This window comes from Epinephelus fuscoguttatus, linkage group LG15 (assembly GCF_011397635.1).
Source record: "Epinephelus fuscoguttatus linkage group LG15, E.fuscoguttatus.final_Chr_v1".
NCBI lineage: Eukaryota > Metazoa > Chordata > Actinopteri > Perciformes > Serranidae > Epinephelus > Epinephelus fuscoguttatus.
In genome coordinates this window covers 26,900,855-26,919,886 of record NC_064766.1, presented here as the reverse complement: position 1 = coordinate 26,919,886, position 19,032 = coordinate 26,900,855, and the positions used below count along the sequence as shown (strand labels likewise).

The following is a 19,032-nucleotide window of genomic DNA, read 5'->3' as shown; positions in this document are numbered from 1 at the left end:
GTGACGAACTTTACTGATGAGCAGGATGGGTGTTCTGCTCTGAGCCATGCAGAGGCGCACTCTCCCCACGCTGTTCATATTCAAGCCTTTATTTCACAAAGCCTTCCAGCCAAGGTGTTTTAACTGTGAATTTGACCAAAAACACTCACAGAAGTCCCAATTTTTTTATTAGTATACCCAGTTTGGTATGAGGGGCTGTAAGTCACTGTCACTGTAAAGACACACTGAATTCCTTAGAGAGATATTTACATGATATTCCTCTCCCCTGGTTTAATCTCTTTAAATTACAGGCAAATGAAACTAAAACTAAAGATTTGTATATAAAACTCACTCAGATCAAACACTATGACACCATGACAGTTACACAAGGGGTATTAAGTAAAAGTTTTTTATTTAAATTAGCATAAAAAGCAAAAACAAACTAAGCACCATGTATAATCGGCTACAGTCAACTTCAAAAACATTGATAGAGCTTGATGCATATATTTTGTGAAGATGAAAATAAGCACTTTATAAAAAATAGATATCTACATAGTAACATAATGAACATACAGTATGCATTTCCCAAAGTGGCTATGTGGTCTGTACATTTCCCCCAATGATATAAAAAAAAGATCTCCACCACTTTAAAGACTGACGGCAGTACAAAACATGATCTACTCTCTATGGAAGAATGGGTGATTGTGACGGGCTCTGAGGCCGTGACTGAGAATATGACAGGTAATTAAGCAGAAAATTAAACCGTGTATCCTTCTGTCCATCTTCACCTAGAGCTCCGGTCTTTACAAATGATTCAGTTTAACCACACGGCTGCCGAATACAACCTCTGACCACCAAGAAATAGTTTTCTTTACACTTCAATCTCTTTCTTTTTGGCGTCAAAAGCGTTGTGCAACATTTACATACACAACATAAGTTATATTAAGTTTGAAATGTTGGAAAAAATTCCACAGTGAAATGAAAAGGACTGATAGGAGTGTTGATAATATTCAGCCTTTAGAGATACAATGGGGAAACAGGGTGGCACGTAACGAGTCACACAGCTGAGGGTCTGGTGCTGACAGAGGACAGGAACTGTGGGACTGATAAGCCTCGTTTCCACCAAGCAGTCTGGTTCACTTCAATTCCTTACACATTAGAGTGATTCATTTTGCGCCTCCAATGTCAAAATTTGTAGCTGGTACCAATAAAACAGATCCATTATGTACCGTTTTTTCGTTACCCTTCTGCTGAGGTACCAAACACACTGATCAGATACCAAAGAACACTCCAGCCTGTTCTTTTTGTTCTTAAACTGTCAGTGTGCGACCCTGTTCCCATGACGATTAAGGTGCAGATGATCCTCTGCATTGAGAGCCAGATGTAGCTGTGAGTAACGACAACCCCACCTACATTTGAGACAACTATCTGCAGTGGAAACTAAACAGTACATGTCTGTACGGGTTACGTACCAGTTCTAACAGTATTATACCAACAGTGTTTGGTGGGGACGTGGCTGTAGGTTACTTGCAAGGTGGACTGTTCATACTGTTTATGGATGTAAAGAGAAAAGCCTGTTTGATTACATATACGAGGGAGGGGATGGTTGGAACAGTAGGTAGTCGAGGGGAGCCTTAGTGACAGTGCGACGTCTACTCCTGGGCCTCTTTGCCTGTCATCTTGTAGAGCTCAGTGGGGCCATCGACGTGGGTGATGGTAGTGGTCAGCTGGATGTCCTCTCCGCTGTTTGCCCCGGTGTCTCCTGCACACACAGACATGACACATCCTTATGAGCTAAAGTCTCAACAACATGACGGGAATACAAAACATTTTAGAGCATATTCTCTTGTATTACTGGGGGCGATAATCTGTTGTGTAACAAGTTGGTTCATGCTGGCTTTACACCATCAACAGACATATTTCTCAGTATTGGAATAAAATAAGTTTGACTTAAGTTGGTGTGCACTGTAAGGAGGTCATAAAACTCAGTCCAACCCTCACCACTGTCTGGATCCCAGCGTGGGGCAGTAGCCCTCGCTACACTTAACACAAGAAGGGTTATTCTGCTTAACTGGAACTCCCCTGACACGCCACCATTTAGACACTGGGTCAAACACCTACAGTATTGGTGTCATTAAGCTCAGAGATCAGATATTCTCTTGAGGGCAAAAGTCATTCTGATAACTTCTAGCCTGTCCTTACACGTTTATAGTTTTGTACTTGCATGTCTGTATCATTGTATGACAATTATGATCTATGATACTGAAACTGTTCCTGTGTTATGTTCTGTAGAAACTGCAAAACCCAATAAAAACAATCTACAAAAAAAAAAGTTTTTAGTCTTGGTTCATGCCAATAGTCAAGTTCAGTGACGTTAACCTTTGTAAACAACCAATAGCTGCACTTTCTCCAGGGCCAACAAGAAGCACCAAACCAGTTAGACAGTAAACATGGAGGGGACTCTGAAGAGGTGAGAACGTTAGGAAGTGTCGGTTCTCTTGGACTGTGGCAAAAGAGGAGAAACTGGTGGAGAAGAGGAGTAAACAAGAGTCGGTGTCTAATTCGGCGTGTATCCGATCCACCAACCAGCACTTATTTTAGTGAGAAATCTTAATTTCTGAAACAGTTTGCCTCTCATAAAATAGTGCAGCTAACCTACGGAGGCTGGAAGTGAGCTGAGGAGGCAGAATCCAAAATGTAGTCTAGTTGTAGTCTTGTAAATAGCGAATATCTCATAGTGCGTGACTACAAACACACAGACGTGAGAGGGCATCAGATTTGCATCTTTTAAAAGTTTTTTCAAGTCTTGTAGTGTATTGCAGTAAAGTTTTATCAACATAAATACTTTCAGCTTCTTTGAAACAAAAGTGAAACTCAGAACTGATTAAGTAAATCAACACAGACTGAAACTTGGAGAGAGGCTGACGTACTTCAGGGAACGCTTCCAGAGATTCAAACTCTTTTTCTCTCCTCACGTCACTGACGTCAGGAGATGGATGGATGGTTTTCATTACTTCCCTGCTCTCCAACCCACCCCCACCCCTCTTTACTATTGCCTTCCTTTCTGTCTGGAAGGAAGCCTGGTGTCCATTAGAATCACCCTCTCGGGCCAAAGAGACCCTTCTTTCCCCTGGGAATCTGGGTCCGTCTGAATCACCAACCCCTCCTCCCTTCCTTCAAAAACAAACTTTGGATGAATAGGCAGCTTTACAGCAGAGGACAGACACTTCTTCCCTATCAGAATGAAGTGAGCTACTAGGACACTACTGAAATAACTTTAAAACAACAAGAAGATGATTCAGGTTTATTTCAAACTAACCCTAATAATCATAAAATTACTTTTACATTCACAGAACTACTGAGTCTGTTGCATCTGAAAGTCTTTTCAAATGTCACCCCAAAACTTTAAATGAAAAAGAAACAACAGGGTGAATCTGAACTGAATTTATCTGAGTGCTATCAGACATATCTAACCATCAAATATTAGACAACATCCACACTAAAACGTTTTCATTTTAAAACGCGGTTTCAAAACGAGGTGGAACTACTGAAAGTAACGCAAGTTAAGGCGGTGGGAAACAGATTGGGAGGTTAAGAAACAACAGTTTCGATTGATCCACACTGCCTGGAAAATAATAGGCGTCAAAGAGCATATTTCCATGCAGTCTACTTTTAAACAGGCTACTCTAAAGCTCTAAGTCAAGCCAATAAGATTATCAATGACTCCTCTCACATCCTGCATACTGAGTACAAGCTGCTGCCCTCTGGTAGGAGATTTAGAGTGCCTCGTTGCATACTGAACAGATTAAAAAAAATTAATTCATACCTCTGTCTGTAAAGCTTTTAAACAATGCCAGATAAAACAAATCTGGCATTGTAATATGACGATTTGCTGATTTGCATTTTTATAGAGGTGTTTTTAGTCTTTGACGTCATTTACTTATCTTTTTGTTTCCTATTGTTACATTGGGTATAATGATTTGTCTATGTATTATGTTGTATGTTATATTTCTATGGCTGCAGTATGAGTGTAGGGCCCAAGATAAAAAATTTCCCACTCTGTGGGACAATAAAGTTAATCTTGAATCTTGAATCGTTACAAAGCAAATACAACGACATATTAGGCAGTGCTAGGAGAATTATGGCACTGGAAAAGGAGTACCCGCACAAGGAGAATGACATCACAAGAGGTATGTAGACCTAGCTGACTCTGTTTTGACTTCACATATCATGACTGGTAAGACCTAATCGGGACGCTAACGTGGAGGTCTGCTGCGTAATTTTCAACAGGGGGCATAAGCACATACAGCATGAAGCAGCGACTCACCGCCCCGACACTGGCATGAGACTGAGACCAGCGGCGTTGCAGGCGACAACATCAGCTGGCTTGAGTCGAGCCAGCTCACACCACTACAACTTTTCTCTGCAGCCTTCTTAAATAGTTTCATCTCGTCACAAATCTTTGGTCTGAACTAAGCTTAAGGCCTTGCCCACTTGTACACCGCTATTTTTAAAAAGGTAGCTTTTTTGTGCTCTGGCCTTTTGTCCTGCACACACACACTGTGTTCTCACTGCTCCAGGTAGCCTTCTGATAATTACTTTTTTCAGGCTTCTGGTTGGCGAACATCATGGTCGTCTTCTTCTTACTGTGGCTTTAGGGTTACAGCCATATTGCTCCCTGCTGGTTTGGAATGCTCTTGACAGCGCTTCAATAGTGTTTTCATTTGGACGGAGATTTTATAAGTCAGTTTCGTGCAAATGCGAATTAGATGTGAAAAAATAACTTAGAAACATTTCTTTTAAACTTTATCATTAGTTAGATTAGATTATCTATTTTATTTAATTCTTTGTCTAGCACATATTCTAGACTTAACTGCTACAATGGCTGAAAATGTTAAGGTTACTTTATTCCACTACTATAAAGCAGTGTAGGCCATTTACAACCAATAGTTAGTAGAAAATATGTAGTTACCAGTGATGCACTGACCACTCGACTGCTCGTCTCCATAACGTTTGTGAGATGGCGCGTAGAGGAACATGATGGCGAAGACGTACAGGTTCCACATGCCGTAGATGCCAGTGAAGAAGGCGCTGTTAACCTGCACTGTGTAGTCTCCCCAATGCCAGTGTCCCTCATTCACCTGGATACAGACAGAGGACAGATGCATACTTTCTGTGTTACTGTTTTTAGGGTGTTGTAGGTGTTTGGACGGCAGCAAAATAGCTTTTATAGTCATTGTGAAAATAAAATGTGACACATTTTTCAGCTAAACAGTCCTAACTGCACAGCATTTCAACATAGTGGCATTAACCTGACTGATGATGAAGAAGATGACAGTCATGGCGGCACAGGCCAGAGTGACCAACATGAGGAACTTGAACCTGAAAATCAAACCCTAAAAAGAAGATAAAGGGGATGAGTTTGTGAAACTGTCAACAAAAAACACACTGTGTAGCAGAGAAATCATGTTTACTGTCATAACCGTTTCATCTTTGGTGGTGATAATCAACTATTACATATATGCAAACACAAGCTTGCCAGATGAAACACACACCTCATAGTGCAGGCGTCTGGCCCTGGACATGGCGGGCAGGGACATCCTCTTACCGCTAATGTTGCGAAAGACTTGAAAAACCATGAAGCAAAGAAAGAGGAAGTAGAGACAGGCACAGATCCCCGCCACAATAATGAATGCCATCTGAGGCAACACCAGTCAAGGTAATAACCAAATAACAATATCCTTAAAAAGAGCGGTGGTGCACATCTGAGGGATATAATTACTTTAATCATTTGTCCTCATTATTGAAAGCAAGCAGACTTAATGCACTGGTGTGCAGGTTTATCCTCATATGCTCCAGAATGTGACAGTACACTGCTCACTGACAACAGTCTTCAACAAACTGCTGAGTCAGGAACACTAAGCAGCTTGGGGATGTCAGTTTTGGTCAATTTTGCTTTCAACAGCCCATTACATGGAATACAAGTGGGCTTCATTACACCAAAACTGAAAGTAAGCATCTACATAGTGCAGGTCTTTTGACGTCGACCACTGTCATAACTGTACTTTGGGAAATAGTATGCAAAGAGCTTAAACACATGCTAGGATATGAGGTTCCTCACAGTTGTTTGGTGCTTTATCTCTGAAGAAAATGTTACTGCTAGTGATATATATTTGATTAAAATATTGCTAGTAACAAGCATGAAAGCTATCACTAGGAACTGGGGTAAAGACACACCACCAACGCAGGACCAGTAGCTAACAACTGTGGAAGAAATCTTATTTACATAGACACTGACACATACTGAGACAACAAGAAGCACAACTAGAAAGAAAATGGAAAAAATGGACTCCACACAAGACTAAAAACACGACACTGGACTGGAATAAAAATTAATAGATACACTAATCCATAGGGCTGTAAAAATGTATATTTACATAGGCAGTTTTTGTTTCGCTAGCTCTTATTATTTTTCAGTTATTATTTTATTATGCTGTTGTAACGGATATGTCAATGTCACAAAAAATGTTTTAATATAGATTTAAGTGGGAGAAAAAGAAATACAAGTGGCACCAATACTTGAAATTAATGCCATAAACCAAACAAACAAACAAACAAAAAAGATATCTAATACAACGTTATCTGTAAATAAACTGCGTCCTGTATAGCTGAGCGTAGTTTTTTCAGCTGAGCTGCGTGCCCAAGTCTGTCTCACCCCCAAATGTTGAACAGGACTGATGAGGAAAATTTTACATACTGGACACTATGGAAGTTAACTTGGAAGGTGACGATGTTGTACATGACATAACATTGCTAACGTTAAATATCTCTGATCACTGAATGCAAAGGCTTTTTTGCCCAGAAGCTAACACTAACCGGTGTGCTATTCTAGCCAGGGCTCTGGTGCAATTGTATCCATTTTAGAAGTTTAGTAATCCAGCTTTGAAAATTAACCTACAGACTAGGACTGGGTGATATGTCCTGGAAATTACATCACAAGTTTTTTTGTATCTCGATACACGATATATATCTTGATATTTTTTAATCTCATCAAAAGCACTTAATTAATGCTGGGAGTGGGAAACAAAAACTAACAAAATATTTCTGGACACAACCTCTCTGATATGACTAAGTTGTGAGGATGACTTTTTGTTTTTTCATTTTTAATAAAATGAGATTTTTGATCAATTATTATCAATAATGAGGATATATAACCACTAAGTGGGTAATGACAAACACTCAGGTGTGGTAAGTTGATAGATTTCTATCGATTTACTGTATTGCGGCCTTTAAAATGAGGGAAAAACATATAATATCTTTATAGTGCCGGGTCCTACTATCGCCCTGCATGCATAACCAGTCAAACATATTCTCGGCTGTTAACCACTGACATCCCAAGATAGGACTCTGTAGGAGAAGCAGGAAAAAGGGGGGATAGACTGAAAAACGCAGGGTGTGTGGCAGCTGTTTCTGAAGAGGTGTGCTGATGAATCTTGCATTGCTCCCTTCCGCAAGCAAACCAAACAAACAGGTACACACACATAAACAAATCATCTCGAGACCCTGGGCAGTGCTTTCACATATGGCATTACTGAATTATTTCTCATCTTATTCATCTAGAGATCAGTTTCCAGTTCATGCTAAAGCCAACTCGAAGAACTTCTACATGTACTGCGAAAACTTAAGCAAGGCATCAAGTCACGATAACTTGGCACAGTATTGGTACAGACGTACATTGTATTCCAACAACTAGAGACTGAACTGAAAAACAGGATTTGGCCATTTATACTGTTGAGGGGTTTTATCAGCATCACAGCTGTCAGACAGGCAGTTAGCAGGAGAATGCTCATTTTCTGACACTGTTGTCAAACACAGCTTAAAAAAAAGGATACAGCCAGCTCAGTGCCTACATCAGACGCCCAGATGCTGTAGAAAGGGTTTGTCAGCTGGACCCCTCTGGTGGCACAAAACAAAAACAACATCTATGTTACCTCCTCTGAGTGTGTCTCAATATTTCATCACCAAAAGCACAGAAGTATGTGGAGATGAACTATAAAAACATAAATTATTTTGTGCTGCATACTGACATTTAACACCTTAATAAATTAAGTGTCTTGTAAGTTGTAAATAAAAACATTGGTCTCACCTCTCACACATGTCAAAGATAAAGAGGCAGAAGGAGCCAAAGACGATGGGTCCGACCTGCTTCCAGTAGACGGAGAATCGGTTCCTCTCCGTCTGGTCCTGAAAGAAAATACAAAACAGACAATAAGGATTGGATATACTGCATTCACGGTTATTTGGGAGAAAATAATCATGGTGAGACGGACCCAGCTGTACTAAAGGATAACCCACCTAAAATGATTCATAGAAAAAACACAAAAGGAAAAACTGACAAAAAGTCACAATAACAAATGAGAGCAATAAGAAAGAAAATTAATGATCAACTGCATCAAGAAATCGAGAGAAAAGAAAGACATTTAATACAAAATTATCATGTTTGAGGCCCCAAAGCTGCAAAGTAATGGGCGAGACAATTACGGAAACAGGCAAAAATTATGCTCCATATACTACATGACATCTGAAATACACACCATCATAAAAGTGCTTCTACAAACATACTGTAATGTTATTCAAGAACTTTTGTTTGATGGAAACTACAAAGGAACTGAGTGAAGAGATCCCAGACAGGATGTGGTACAACATGTTTGTGGTGGTACAGAGAATTTTTTTTAAAATAATCAAATTTGTCACTTTATCACCCCAAAATTAAATGTTGAATGAATATTCAACAAAAACGCAGGAGACTGTTTTTTGGCATTGCAAGAAAATGCAACCTTTCTGTGTGACGCACTGGGTTTACAAAATCCCTCCAATGTGTCTTGTTCTATACCTGAGACCCATGGAAGGAACTGTATGTGACAAACCCCGTTTATAGCTGGTATTAACATGCTTCTTGGGGTATGCAATCACAGAGGGACAGCACATAATACAAGTGTAACTGGCCACCAAGATACTTGTTCCAATCACTCAAACCTCTTGCAGAGGTGGTCTGGGATGCTTTTATTTCTGTATTGTAAACGCTAACACATCCCAATGCGTCAATGCGGCTATGTCTCTAATACAGGACACGTTGGTCGCTTTGGTGATGGTGCACTAGCATTCTATAACTTGCCCATTCTATGACAAGTTGGACAAATGGCAGAACTGTTAACATGCTTCAGGAAAGTCATCCTCAGTCAGTGCAAGAAGGACACTATTGAGGGACCCAGCAGCGCAGCAGTGGCAACTCTGACAGCTAAGACAGTAGAGACAGCAACCATCGTCCTTGTGCTTCAACTGTCCTACCTTTACAATGAGACACCATCATCACCATGATGGCTTGTGATGGCAGCATGGTGCTGTTGACATGTTCTCTGTAGAAGGCCCCAGAGGGCTCGTGGAGGCAAACAAAACATGAATGCAGCTAAATATTAAAATGTGCTGCTGCAGCCTGCAACGCAGATGGTTTTAAAACACCAATATTATTGTCGTGAAGTATCCAAGTCAGACTCCAGACCTCAATACAAGACATTAGGGAGATTTATAATATCCTACATGGTCAGCAAACCAGAGCACTGACTCAAACTTTGAACTCCGATTACCACTAAAATGTAGTTTGGATTTCATGTAGTGTATTAGTGTATTAGTGTGTGTGTGTGTGTGTGTGTGTGTATATGTATTTCCCTTAGTTAAACCTTTCTTCCACTGCCTTTGCACCACTAAAATATCTCTACCATCTCTGATAGCTCTACTGCCATGTTTAGTACTATTCTGTGTATTTCACTCTCAAAACACTAAAGCTATCGTCCGAAATGCAAAATTAGAAATCATGCTATTGCTTAATTCTAACGGTTATGATTAAAAGACTATTATCATTCAGGGATTGACACTGCCTGTCAATGGACAGGAGGGGACTGACTCTGATTTTCAGATTTGCTGTGACAAAGCACTGATAAACTGATGTCATGAAGATCTGACTCCAACACTACACTACTCCCAAAGAACGGGTGATGAAAAGTCAGGTGCTGCAGACAAGAGTGTACACAGAGACATACAGACATTGATCAAGAAGTGTGTGCTGAGCGGAACTTTGAGAATATGTTCAGGAATAGATTATGTAAGAAGAGTAAGAACAAGTCGAGGCAGTTGACTTGAGGTGGAGAAGCAACCTCTCCACAGAGATCTTGGTGTGCTGCTTTGAAGCTAGGAAGCAAATGGAATCCCTTTTTTAAGTGAGCAAGTAGCAATAAGCCCACCAGCCAGCAAGACAGAAACAGCCTACTGTGCAGAATACACTGCTGTCAGAGAGCTGAGGAGCGCTTTGAGAGACTGTCATCCTGTCTGAGGCAGACATGGAGCTCTTTAAAGAAGTCATCCAGTTAAGGGTCCTTCTGTTAAAGGAATACGTCACCCACAATACGATCATTTGTATATTTATTAATTTACCTGTGATAGGCTGAATTCGTGAAGAAGACCTTGTTTTTCTCGCATGTCTTGCTGTTGCTAAACGCGGTCCCCTTCAACTCCAATTCATCATATAACCTAAAGCGAGTGACTGATAAACAAATGTTCATTTTGTGGGTGACGTATTCCTTAAAGCGAGAACAATATTTGACAATCTCCATAACTGCCTCAGTACAGGCCAAATAACAGACATCGGATGAGAGTGACCTGCGAGTTTTTTGTGGGATGAAGGCCAGGTTCAGGGAAGATTTTGATGGCTGGTACACAGCTCTCACACATCGTCACTTCTCCTCTGTCCACAACCAAAACTGCAAAGAACTGTGTTTCCTGGACAAAAAGGACAGTGAGAGAACACCTGACTTGTTCATTTATTTATGAGTTTTAACATAAACTCATAATGGAAACAATTATTTATTGTTATTTAAACCAAAAAATGTGCAATTCCTTTTGATAGACAAACAATCAATACAGTTTAGAAGATTTAATATTATATTATAAAGTATTTTCAAGTTAAGATTCAGAGCTTGCAAATTGAGGCATATTGCAATGTTAACGGAGCTTTATACAATATTCAGAGCATTGTTATGGCAGTGAACTATTTACAAAAATAAAATATAATGAAGTAATGCAGAATGAAGTCACACTCGCTCTGTGTGTGTTGTAATCAGAGATTCTCTGTTTATTGTTGTGCATGTTTGTGCATGCAGGTCCTTGTGTGTGTGCATCCTGCTGGCTAGCTAACTGCTGACACTCTGCACTGTGCTCATACGGCAGTTTAGGGCTGGGCGATATGGACAAAAATACATATCTTGGTATTTACAGGCTGACTGGCGATACACGATATATATCTTGGTATTTTCTACTAAATGGGATAGTACATGTTTTCAGCTGCAAGTTAAAGCCACATTTGAGATGTCAAAAGCACTTTTATAAAAACAGACTGATCAAAATAAAATGCAAAAACAGGGATATTTTTTCAGTTTGAAAATATGGAGCTGCACAACAGTTACACCTTCAAAACACGAGTCAGCAGCAGGGTTTCTGTGAAGGGCTGTAAATTTTAGTTGATTCAAAATACACCTAAAACACACATTAAACGTGGCTTAATAGCAATAATTTCAAACACATTTTCCTCAGCAATACAACATGCTAATGTTTTTAGCACAAGCCTATGGCATTTTACATTATATAAATTAGCCTAGCGGATAGCAAACTTTTCCTCTACTCATATGAAGCCAGGGACAACAGCAACATTTAACGAAGGTAACGTTACAAAATTTGGCTCAATTGCAGCTCACAGGATTCACTGACAAAACAACTATCTTACTAAATACGTTTTCCAAACATATATATCATGCTAATGTTTTTAGCAAATTTTTTTTTCAAAATAAATTAGCCTAGTAAATAGCAGAGATTACATCTACTCATATGAAGCCAGGGTAAATCACACACGAGGCATAAAATGCTATTTTGTGTTGTCGTCTTCACAACGTATTGTTTATATGTGAAATCAAAGTAAATAAAAACTTTGCTTCAACTTGACCCTATATTGACATATAAAGTGTTGCCTAAATTTGTATCTTGCTTGAAAATATATTGATACATCGTACATAGTCATTATATCGCCCAGCCCTACAGCAGTTACTGTGATATCAGGAAGGTGGAAAACATAGCACCAACCCTCCAGTTCCCCTCAGTTAAAAATGTTGCTGCTGTTGCCATTGTTAGCACCATTAGCTGCTAGCCGTCAGCTCAGCCATGAAGTCCATGTTGAGAGCCTTGTGCAGACAACATCTGAATCATAAATACACTCTGATTATCACATAGAGCTCCCTTAAGTGTATCTGCAGAAGCATATAGCTTTATCCTAACTTTGATGTTTCATAGTGTTATTTAAGAAGGTTGTGAAGTGGTGATTTCTGGGCAGGATACTAACTTTGTGTACTGAATACCAATACACCCAACTCATGGATAAGATTCAAGGCTTGAAAATGGAAAAAATATACCCTGAAGCCCTCAGTGTCCTGCTTGGACAGACTGATAGTGTTCTACACTTCTTTTTTATCAATCTGGATAAAGAAAGAAGAAAGGATGTCCAAGCGCTGAAACATTCCTCCAAGCAAGCACTTATTTTGTTTTTAACTGAGAGTTTGTTTTTTTCCCCAACACCATTAACTACTCCAAGAACAGCTGCGATTGGGACCAAAACACCTTTCACCCTGAATTGCTGTAAGCGAGATTGCAGTTAGCGAGCAAGCCTGCAGGTTAATAAGAAAAAGATCAGACATGTCAAACATGAAATTAGATGGTGCCGTGTACAATACCATGAGGTGCTCCCCGCAGAAGATGATCCAGAAGGAGAGCAGCATTGAGTAGAAGATGCCCTGCCGGATGTCTCCAAAAAGCAGCATCCAGGTCCAGTTGAAGCCAATAGAGAACCACTCCACTGGGATGTTGATGAACGTCATTGAGATGCCCAGAGCGAGGATTACCCTGAGGGAGCAAAAACAGGTGTAACTATCATTTTCACCAACATTACTAACAGATAAGAGATTATACAATTTTTGATGAGTTTCTAGCAACATTCATATGTGTTTAGATGCATCCATTGATGCTTGATGATTATTTTTTACATTTAAAATGATTATCAATAGCAGTATAATTCCTAGTCCTCAAGAAAGATAAATGAGTCTAAAGCTACAAGCCCAGAGGAAACTTTTCTTTGCAATAAAAAAAAAATAACTGTCTTGAGCAGTGCTGGCAGATGAAATTTAGAGTCACTTTAATTGATGAGCTTTACACCTGAATCTTGACTACATCTCATACACTGACACAATCAATGTTTTAGAGCAAGGCTACATCTCTGCTGAAGCAGGCTCATTACATCTTGGGACATTATTGATTAGATTATCCATTCAGCTACAAGCACAGCGTGTCCCCACTGACCTCTTCAATTCTACATAATTTACTACCTTTCCAAATGGCCTCATTATTACAGCCAACCTCCCTCAACCTTGGAATCCAGACATTAGGAGTGAAATACAGGGGAATGAATTAAGAGTCAGCCCACAGTAAGAAAGAACAGGGCTCGTTTTCAAAGTGTCTGCAGCAGGTCCCTGCATGGAGTTTAAAAAACAGCAGATAAAGGTGACCTGAAAACATGTGGGAACAAAAGTTTTGGCAAACGCTTTGGGTAATGGAAGTAATGTAACACAGGTTCTAAGCAATTCCACTCCAGACAGCTCGTCAGCGATGTTCTATGGAGCGAACAGAGTGAAACCACATTTGACTGGTATGCAGGGAATGTGTCCTGAGCACCAACAACACACACAGGAGAGCTTGGGACGGTATCTATGTGTGTGAATGTGTGTGTGGAATAAGACAAAGGGCTTGGTATGAAACGTGGTGCAGATCATAAAAAGGTTACTTTGCCATTTTCTACCAGCTTTGTCTCATAACAATGTAGTGACTGTAAGTGAACTATGGTAAACTTCATCTTACTGGTGCCCAGACCCCCCTGCTCATCTCCCAGCTCATATTTGCAGGATGACACATAGCAGGCTCACACTACAGATTATACCTTCTCATTTTTGTACGCCTGCCACCACAGACTGAGTGTATAGAAGCATATCGAGAGAGCCGTCGCCCCTCTTACTCAACTCAGATTAAACTGTAAAACGAGGCAGTGCTGTGTGAATGTAAACTGAGATTCTGTTCTCTAAAATGTTCTCAAGAACAGTAAGTAAGGGATGCAACATAATCTCGGCATGTCATTGGTATAGGCCGATATTGGCTTTAAAATGAATTCTCATAACTGGCCAACATATTTTGCACAATGAATAAATACTACATATACTGAAAAGCATTGTACTTCATGTCACCTGCTGGTGGGCTATCACAATAAGAGTATGCATGTATAATATGATGTTAATTCCACTACAGAAGAGACTTGATGATCACTAAACTTAGGTAGGGATGCACGATATACATTGGGCTGATAAATTATCGGCTAATGGGGCATTCTTGTAGTTATGCATTATTCCGATAATTAAAATTATAGCTGAAAAATAGTGCCGATGGGAAGAAAAAATTAACGTCAGGCACTCGTGTATGGAGCAGGAACAAAGTAATTTAAATCTAAGTTAAAAAGCCTTTATTCCAAAACATGGCTGCCTACATTAAAACACTGACTGGTTTTGACCCTAAGGTCTTCGTTAGGGTGCTAAAAGGTGGACTAGAGTCAAGCAAAACATTTCTACAAGCTCGTTAGGGGGCGTCACCCAATCTTGGTTAAAAAGTGAGCAGAGGTGGGTGACTGCAATGGATTACAAAGAGACGCCATTTTGAAAGTGACACACCCCCACAAGTGTTCAGGAAAAAAAAAATCCCTGAACTCAAATGAAAAAAAAGGGACATCACAGTTGTAGGATTTTTACCTCTTGAGCCAAAGCCCTTTTCCTCAGTTTTCTCTAGTCAGGTAGCACCAATTAAAAAGTATTTACATTTTTCTACAGCCTTGTTTCATGACAAAAACATCTTTCCAGAAATACTTCTTTTAACCAATGGTTCACATTTTGACATGTGAAAGCAGAGAGGGCACAGATGTAACTAATAACATTGATCATGTCTGCGTTACATTTGAGTGAGCCAGTCCCTGGGCCCTGCTACTGTGCAAGCTAACTCACTGACACATTTAAGTGAGCAGAGCCATCTTTAATGTTATTAATCCCACCACATCCTGCTGTGACGAGTCACAATGTCTGTTGTATCTCTGCTTCTGAGCACAGAACATTTTTTTTTTTTTAAAGATTATTTTTTTTGGGCTTTTTGCCTTTATTATACAGGACAGTGTGAAATGGGGAGACAGAGAGAGTGGGGGGACGACATGCAGCAAAGAGTTGCAAGCCGGAGTCGAACTCGCGACCGCTGCAGCGAGGCATCACCTCTATACATGGGGCGCCGGCACTATCCACTACGCTACCAATGCCCCGTGAGCACAGAACATTTTTCATTTAAAGAGAAGTTTGCAATGTTTGAGTTTGCCCATGAATTACACCATCCTAAACCATTTTCACATTGAGAGTTCCCCCTCACATTGGTCCTCTAAGTTTAGAGGAAAGTCTGAGGTGTTCCATCCTGACACCTCTGTGGACTAGCATGACAGGAGACTCTGGTACAGCTTTTACAGCATGAAATAATCATCCGCTGTCCACAAATAGGGTACAAGTCGCACTTCCTGAGAGCCTGCTGGTCATTTGGGAATAAGAGCCTTGAGCCGGAAAATACAGAGGGAAGGAGAGCGAGAGGCGCTGGCTGTGTGTGTCTGTGTGCGTGAGGTGTCTCAGGCAGCAGGCGTGTATGCCCTGAATGTGTGTGTGCAGCATGTGTCGGCTGAGTGCTAGCTTGCAGATTTTGTAACGTGTTTCACGCTTCGCCAGGCACTTCCTGCGGCGCAGAACGCTGCCTCTTACTGATCCATCTTCTCAGCACGGCAGGGGGTTAGACAAACACTGGGCTGTGAGCAGAGTTGCAACTTTCCACAGCATGGCATTCAAACCATCTGCTGTAGGCAGAAATACCTGTGTTTGCTGCTCTAACTTTCACAGGGTTTGGTGAGGGAATGAACACAAATATCCAATGTTTTGAATCTTTTCCCTGATATTTTTAGAGGAAATCTGTCTTATTGACAATTTAACATGCATTTACGATGCCAAGTGTCACCTGCTGATAAGACAATATTCCTCTGATGAACACCTTCTGATCTCAGTGATCTTCACTGCACAGAGTGAGCATGCCCTACTTGTACATTTCATCCATAGTTAATACATGCCATCAACCCGCAGTCGCACTGAAGCAGAGTCTCCGTGGTGAGTAATGAAACCGTAGAAACACAATCAGAGTAGGAGGGACATTATCATTGCAACCATCATAGCAGGTTACCTTGCATTTAAACAAACCGACCTGTGGCAAGTCGCTAACTTACCAAGGTGAGGTTTCGCAGTAATGACCAAATGAGCTGTGGAGTGGTAGTACAAGGCATGGAGAGATGAGGTTTTTTTGCACAACCTCAGTTGCCTTGCTGCTGACGAGAGATTGAGGATTGCTGGATTTATGTCACAGCGTTACCTACTGAGAAAAGTAACTGCTTCTCAAGGCCGGGAACCAATAGCTGATAATTTCACATTTTTGAATTTCAAACACAAGTGTGTAACCTGTAGTTTATGCGTACCTGAGGGTAAGGAAGGCTGCGATGTAGTGAGAAAATATGGATGATTTAATCTTAATAATACATAATGTGACGGCCTCCTGCTTCAGCAGGGCCTGCCTTGTGTGTTTTCCCCTGTCTGTCTGTTGCTGTGTCTTGCAGGTCCTGGTAGGCAAAGCTGAGTGAGTGCACCTGGGAGCACCAGGCCAGTCTCCCAGTGGCAGCTTACTTAAGCCTGGCTGTTCAATCAGTGTGCTCTCTTCCCCTCATCCGGCACCAAGTTCTTGTTAAGCTGGCTTCGGCCTGGTTTCAGTTTTTGTTCTACACCACATACAACACCCTGCATCCATCACTCACTCACCCATTCACCTGCCGATGCACTGAAACACAGATTTACACTTCTTATAACTTACCTATGCTTTTGCAATTATCTTTTGTTAAACAATAAGTGTGTGCAAATTTTAGTTGATATTGTGTGTGTCTCCCATTTTTATCATGGCCTATGAGCCAGGTCATGACAATTGGTTTGATATATAATGCATCCCTAATTATGATGCCAAAAGGTATAATTCTTCAACAGCAATAAATACGGTGCTAACAATACAAAGGTGAACACAGAGCAGCACTGAGGATGTTGCCTTACTTCTCCAGCAGCACAGGAGGTCTGCTCATGAGGGTGATCCGTCTCCAGTACCAAATCATGATGATGAGGATGCTGGGTGTGAGGAATGTCTTCATGGCGAACCACACTTTGGTGAAGCCTCCATTCTGGTGGATGCTCTTGGAGGAGAGAGAATCACTGTCAACTATTTGTGTTGTGTGGGGTATTTTATTGTCAAATAAGAGCTAACACCAACACCATATCCCTAAATGGCCGAATAAAGGGCCCCTGACTGTGTGGCTCATCATTAACCAAAGCACTTCACATACACAGATCCCAATCAAAGGCAAACTTACAACAAAACGTATGTCTTTGATTTCTCCGATCCCCACATTGATTTTCTTCTTTTCGTTGACGGGCAAGCGGATGTTGAGAAGATAGTACCTATGGGCCACGCTGCCAACCTCCATGAAGGGCAGCAGGTCACACTCATAGTACCGACCCTCGTTCTCAAAGGTCTAGAAACACAGCAACAAAACCATATCTGGTTTAAAACACATTTATCTGAGGATATTAGACACCTTAAGATTAAACATGCTCAAGCAGGCGGCGCAACAAGGCGTCTTGGAGTGCAGACATTGACCATTAACTTCTGAAGAACAGGTTTAAGTGTCCAGCGTTACTAGAAAATTTGCCAAAGTGCCCTTAAGGGTTCATCAGGCAAAACTCTTCACTTAGGTATCACTACAATTAGCACTGAAAGTAGTGAAGTAAAACCCTTAAAGAATTATTCCTGCCTTCCAGTTATTGAGGCTAAAAATCACTTTGTAATGACATGAGTTTGCAACAATAAGTCCTCTGGAGTTAAAACAGTGACGACAAATTAAGTCACTTACTTAGATTTGTATAAATCCATAACAATTTCTTTTATTAACAGCTGTATCTCATCAGTTCTTGCATCTGTGGAAGCTGATATTCAAGATCACTGTATATAACACTCACAAAAAACTGACAAATACCATGTAATATTATTGGAATGTACAATAATAAGTTGTATTTGGTATTCTTAATATGCATAATAGTGACAAACAGTGTTGTTTTCCCACCTTGGAGGTAGTGAAGTTGCAGTTGAGCTTCCTGTTTTCAAAAGAGTGAGCCATCTCTGTCCACTCACTGACTGTGTCGTCCCTGTAGGCCAGGCCCACGTCAATGGTGGCCAATGCTCCATCCTCTAAAAGGAATCACAACAGCAGCAGTTCACTTTTAGATCAGTGCAAACATTCAATAGAAGACAAGAGAGAGAAATAAATAAGAAAATCTGTGAGTAGATTTGCACATAAAAAATCTTGGTACTAGAAACCTATTCCGGATTCATGAACGCCGCAGAAAACTCAGATTTGACTGTCGGCACGTGTGTATGTTCATGAATGCCAATCAGACACAAATTGGCAGCGTGCTCCCGCTTGTCATCAGTTAGCCTACATCCCCACCAATAAATAGCCAATGACCGCCATATATGGAGGGGATAATTACTATGGATATTTGCATCCTGTCAGCCTGCCAACATGGGGCAAACAAAGGCGCCTATTAAAACATCTTAAAACAGGCAGTCTAATGTAGGCAATAACCCACCGTTAAATTAACAACAAGTAAGGTAGTCTAGCGTAAAACCACACCGCCAGATTCAGGTACACCAACTGCCTGCTGCGAGCGACAGATGCCTAACTGCTTTCCTGCGTTC

At 40.7% G+C, this 19,032-nt stretch overlaps 1 protein-coding gene across 2 annotated transcripts in view; it reads right to left on the bottom strand.

Moving 5' to 3' along the window:
- Positions 1-374: 374 nt before the first annotated feature.
- The window catches only part of wls (Wnt ligand secretion mediator), a 31,766-nt gene continuing 13,108 nt past the window's right edge, over positions 375-19,032 (bottom strand). Inside the window, exons 3-13 of one of the 2 annotated variants that reach the window (XM_049599049.1) lie at positions 18,398-18,522; positions 17,648-17,809; positions 17,334-17,470; positions 12,810-12,978; positions 10,693-10,812; positions 8,126-8,223; positions 7,872-7,935; positions 5,535-5,678; positions 5,292-5,375; positions 4,952-5,120; positions 375-1,741 (exon numbers count right to left, since the gene is read on the bottom strand). In XM_049599049.1, coding sequence (XP_049455006.1) covers positions 1,632-1,741; positions 4,952-5,120; positions 5,292-5,375; positions 5,535-5,678; positions 7,872-7,935; positions 8,126-8,223; positions 10,693-10,812; positions 12,810-12,978; positions 17,334-17,470; positions 17,648-17,809; positions 18,398-18,522 — 1,382 coding nt within the window. In that variant the 3' untranslated portion in view covers positions 375-1,631. The remainder of the gene's footprint in view (positions 1,742-4,951; positions 5,121-5,291; positions 5,376-5,534; positions 5,679-7,871; positions 7,936-8,125; positions 8,224-10,692; positions 10,813-12,809; positions 12,979-17,333; positions 17,471-17,647; positions 17,810-18,397; positions 18,523-19,032) is intronic. The other variant, XM_049599050.1, reaches the window with a different exon arrangement.